The 5,044-nt window shown below is 33.5% G+C and overlaps 1 protein-coding gene across 2 annotated transcripts; it reads left to right on the forward strand.

Moving 5' to 3' along the window:
* The first annotated feature begins 976 nt into the window (after positions 1–976).
* Positions 977–3,819, forward strand: LOC127076015 (F-box/kelch-repeat protein At3g61590). Of its 2 annotated transcripts, none has more exons than XM_051017566.1 (2): positions 977–1,339; positions 2,370–3,819. In XM_051017566.1, exon 2 carries the CDS (start codon positions 2,391–2,393, stop codon positions 3,603–3,605), a length of 1,215 nt encoding a protein of 404 aa, XP_050873523.1. In that variant the 5' UTR covers positions 977–1,339; positions 2,370–2,390; the 3' UTR covers positions 3,606–3,819. The 2 variants fall into 2 exon arrangements, with proteins under 2 accessions (XP_050873523.1, XP_050873524.1); XM_051017567.1 differs by lacking the exon at positions 977–1,339 and adding an exon at positions 1,348–2,258.
* The last annotated feature ends 1,225 nt before the right edge of the window (positions 3,820–5,044 follow it).

Raw genomic sequence — 5,044 nt, forward strand, 5'->3', positions numbered from 1 at the left:
AACATTGATTCACATATTACTTAATTGAATCACCATTGAATAACTCACTCCATCATCTAAAAAATAAAATTTGAACCAATCACTACTTTATTATTATTATTTATAAAATTTATAACGAAAATTTTGTTTATATGTGTATCAGATATCCTTCAGGTGCATTTGAAAATATTATTTTAGAGCGAAATCGTAAGAACACAAAAGCCCGTCGTTAAGATATTGAACGATGTTACATTATCAGGTTAGTTGAACTTGAACACATTTTTTCACACTCTCTTTTATTAATTTAAATTTATATAAATTCTATCAAATTATATGAGTTCTATATAAAGTTGATGGAATCGATATAAATTTTAAAGTATGTTTGATTTAACATGTACAAATAAAAACTTTTCATAGAAGAAAAAAAAATTTACATGTGGGATATTTCAAGCCAAGTGTCTAGATTTGGCAAAATTAATCTGGTCTGCAAAACATATCTATTTTATCAAGATCTTTTTATTTATTGGACAGTCTAAGATTTTATGATGGCATCCTTTAATCTGTTTACTTCGCCCGCTATTTTTATAGGTTTTTGCGCACACAAACATTTATATAAATTTTTATATTTTTAAATTTAAAATGTGCAGTACCCGCAAGTATATCCCTATCATTTTTCTAAATATTTACGAAACAAATCAAAATTTTAAACTCGCACCCTCAACTATACGGACTAATGCACTTAAATTCTTAAATGTGTACCACATTTGAGTGATCTCTAAAACAAACACTCTCTTGGTTAATAGAAAAAGTGTGTTGAAAAAACATACTTTTATTTTTCTTTTACAAAAACTATGATGTTATATTGTTTTAAAAGAAACACATTATTCTTTGTTTGTATATTTGAGGTTGTAAATTGACATCTACAATTTATTAAAAAAACTCAAAATATTCTTTAATTAAAATATATATAGAAAAAAACCAAAAAAAGATTAAAAATAATACTAAGCTCACTCTCCCTTCCCTCTTCCCCCAAAGAAAAGCAAAGCACCATCCATCCCTCTCTCTCTATTTAGTGTGTTTGCTTGGCCTTGTTTATCAACCAAATCTAGACCAACCCATTTCATTGTTCTTCCATTTTAAGCAAAATTTCATGCGTCCCTTATTCTCTTTTCACCATAAAGTTTTTTGTTTTTGTGGTTACTCTTAATTCCCATTCATTCCTAATTTCATCTCTACCCAATACCCATAATACATACTTTTTTTTCCCTTTCTTTTTTCTATATATATTTACTCATAAACTCTCTCAATGTCTTCATACCCTTTTTCACACTGACACTATTGGACTCGTCTTTCATACAAGGTATCAAATTTGTTTCATGTTTCAATCATCAAAAAGTTCTTTTTTTTATTCATGTTTTTGCAGATTCTTAGGTGGTGGTGTTGATGGTGTTTATTGATCTGTATGTGTTTTTGGGATTTGATATATGTTGAAATCGCTTAATCTAGTGATTTTTTATAGGTTTTAATCATTATAGTTTTTGATGATTCCTTTCACCACCCTATTTTAATCGTTGTTGTTGTTAAAAATGTTGGCTTTTTGTTCCATTTTGAATTCTTGTGAAGAATCAGAAAGTTTCTGTGTTTTCTCTCTCCCTATTTTTAAGTTTACATGAAAAATTGTTGCTTTTGTTTGATGAAAATCTACTCCTTTGTGTTTTTGTGTATGGATTTCATTTCACTTTGTTTTTTTTTGTTGTTGTTGTTTTACCTTGCTATGTGCTAGTGCTACAAGCAAATGTCAATGTTTGTTTCAAAATACCTAACTTTATTTTTATTTTTATAGGATCTTTGCTTTTGTGTGATTTGATTTGATTGCTAGAACAAAATCTTTTCATGATTTTTTTTTTACCTAGTAACTAGAAGGAAGATAGGTTATGGCTATGATTTCCCTTTATACCTAATATTGGTCCTTTTGTCTACTTCAGATTTTGTATGATTTTTGTTTTAAATGGAGATAAATTTGTATGTAGGGTATGTTCTTATCTTGGAAAAATCCAATGGTTGTCCTTGCTGTATTGTGTCCAATTCATCCTTTGCATATTTATTTACTATGTACTATGTGTTGGAATGTTTTCTGTTGGTATGTGCATTTGATCTTCTTTATGGTCTTAACCCGCCGGGGTTTTTGAGCAAAAGGGTCGTGATGATATGGATTTTAATCGGGCGGTAAGTTAGGTCTGGCTGGCCCGAAGATTGTTGCGGTCAGGGTTTATACCAGAGTACTTTCAATCAATTTGATCTTGTTTGTGTTCTTACAATGGTATTGTTTGTATTGTTGGTGTTGTTTTGTTTTGCTCATTAACCGATTCTTGTTTTAATGTGTTCATTAGGCTTTTACTTTTGATTGTGTTATGGCTGGAGAAACTGCATGGATCAGCCACTATGATGATGAAACAAGAAAGGAGACTAGGGACATTGATTTGTTATTGCAATCTAGCGAGGAAGTTGATAAAGAAGAAACTGTTATTTCGTTGGACGTAATGCCTGACGAGTTATTGGAGCGTATCCTAGCCTATCTCCCGGTTGCAAGCATTTTCAGAGCGAGGAGTGTGTGTAAAAGATGGCATGAGATTGTTACTTCTGAAAGGTTTCTATGGAATCCTTCCAACTCGCCACCGCAGAAGCCTTGGTATTTTATGTTTACTGGCTCCGAAGAACCAACTGGCTGTGTTTATGATCCGAATCTTCGGAATTGGTATTGCATTGAGCTTCCCTTCATTGGAAATTCTAATTGGTTCATTTCATCTTCACGCGGCTTAGTTTGCTTCATGGATAACGGCAGCAGAAGCCAATTATGCGTGTGCAATCCTATTGCCAAAAGCTGTAGGGTGCTTCCGGAGCCTCCGGGGTTGAGATTTTCTGATTATGTCACGTTAGCAATGTCGGTCGACAAGGAATCCTATGGTTATACTGTGGGAATTGTGAAATCAAAGCAAGTTCCTGAAAACTTTTTTCAATGGGATATCTCGATTCATATTTACAAATCGGAGGAGGAGACTTGGGCGACGCCGCTAACCGAGGTTTTGATCGGGTGGAGAGGTGCAGACGAGAGTGTTATATGCAATGGTGTACTGTATTTCGTAGTTCAGTCTACCGGCGGCGTTCCATCTGAAAACCGTCACGCATTAGTTGCATATAATATCTCCGGCCGAACTTCTCAAACTAGCTTAAGAAAGAGCTTTATTCAAGTACCGTGTTCTCTATCATGCGCCCGGCTTATGAATATGAAGGAGAAGCTCGTAATGGTGGGAGGAATTGGAAAACCTGACCGACCGGACATAATCAAAGGAATCGGTATTTGGGTTCTTCATGACAGGAAATGGGAAGAGATTGTCCGAATGCCACACAAATACTTCCAAGGCTTCGGAGAGTTTGACGAGGTTTTCGGTAGCCGAGGCATAGATGATCTAATATATATTCAAAGCTATGGATCTCCTGCACTTCTCACATTCGACATGAACATTAAACAATGGAAATGGTCACAGAAATGCCCCGTTTCAAAGAGGTTCCCTCTACAGGTTTTCTCTGGTTTTTGCTTTGAGCCTAGGCTTGACATTGCTCCATAGATTGTTCATCATAGAAATCGATCTTTTTGGCTTTTTACTCCATTCTTATTAAGTTGAAGTTTACTAAGATTTTCTCTGTTTCATGTTTCAACAGTTTTATACAAACTGTACTTGCTGATTAATTATGGTTATTTGGTTATTCATGGATACTGGAATGTTAATTGTTATAAAATTTGAAAATACAACAGAGCTATATATTGTTTACAGTTTCTAATTCCATCCTCATGTGTGTTTTTCTTAGCTTAAACTTTGTAGCTTGTCAAGCAGAAACACAATTTTGCGGTGAATTTGAACAATTTGTTAAAAGCGAAACCAAACATATACTACTAAACTTCTCCCAGACATGAAAAGTTGCTGCATTTTTTAGCAAACTGGAAAAGGTGAATGTGTAACCAAACGGAGACCTGATTGTTTTGACAAAAGAAACTTTTGTGAAACTAAGTTTAAGAAGTTGAATAGAGAAGTTTCGGTTTCTTGTAATCACATGTTAATTTGTACAAGTTGGAAAGGGACAAATATCCTGATACTTTGCAGTGGCAGTGTCGTTTAGAATGTTCTGTACTTCACTACTTTAATACTTGTGTGTTAGACTATAATCAGAATTAACAATGATTAAGACATGTAAGTTCTATATTATCTACTACAGTATTTCACTAATTTTCCTTAGTTCCAAAGACAAAGTTAGATTGACGGTAAGATCGACAAAATCACTCTTTTTCCCAAGACAAAGTACATATGTTTGGAAGCATTGGCGTTAAGATTGACAGAATCACTCGGTTTTCAAGACGATGTTTGAAAGCATTGGCGTTGAGATTGACACTCGGTTTTCAAGACAATTGACATAATTACAAAGTACATATGTTTGAAAGCATTGCCGGTAAGATTGTATTTCCAAGACAAAGTATATTGACGGTAAGATTAACATAATCACCAAGTTTTCAAGATAAAGCACATTGATGGTAAAATAGACAAAATCACTCTATTTCCAAGACAAAGTACATATGTTTGGAAACATCGGTAAAATAGACAAAATCACTTTGTTTCCAAGACAAAGTACATATGTTTGGAAGTATTGTCGGTAGGATTGACATAATCACTCGGTTTCCAAGATAAAGTACATTGACCGTAAAATAGACAAAATCACGGTAAAATAGACAAAATCACTCTCTTTTCAAGACAAAGTACATATGTTTGAAAACATTGGTAAAATAGACAAAATCACTTTCTTTCCAAGACAAAATACATACGTTTGAAAGTATTTCCGGTAAGATTGACATAATCACTCTGTTTCCAAGACAAGGAAATTGACGGTAAAATAGACCATCACTCTCTTTCCAAGACAAAATACAGTACATATGTTTGGAAACATTGACGGTAAAATTGACATAATCATTTTGTTTCCAAGACAAAGTACATAGGAGTATGTTTGTAAATATTGA

Source organism: Lathyrus oleraceus, chromosome 4, assembly GCF_024323335.1.
Source record: "Lathyrus oleraceus cultivar Zhongwan6 chromosome 4, CAAS_Psat_ZW6_1.0, whole genome shotgun sequence".
NCBI lineage: Eukaryota > Viridiplantae > Streptophyta > Magnoliopsida > Fabales > Fabaceae > Lathyrus > Lathyrus oleraceus.

Coding starts and splice junctions, on each gene's coding strand:
- LOC127076015 (XM_051017566.1), top strand. CDS start 2,391: ATGGCTGGAGAAACTGCATGGATCAGCCACTATGATGATGAAACAAGA.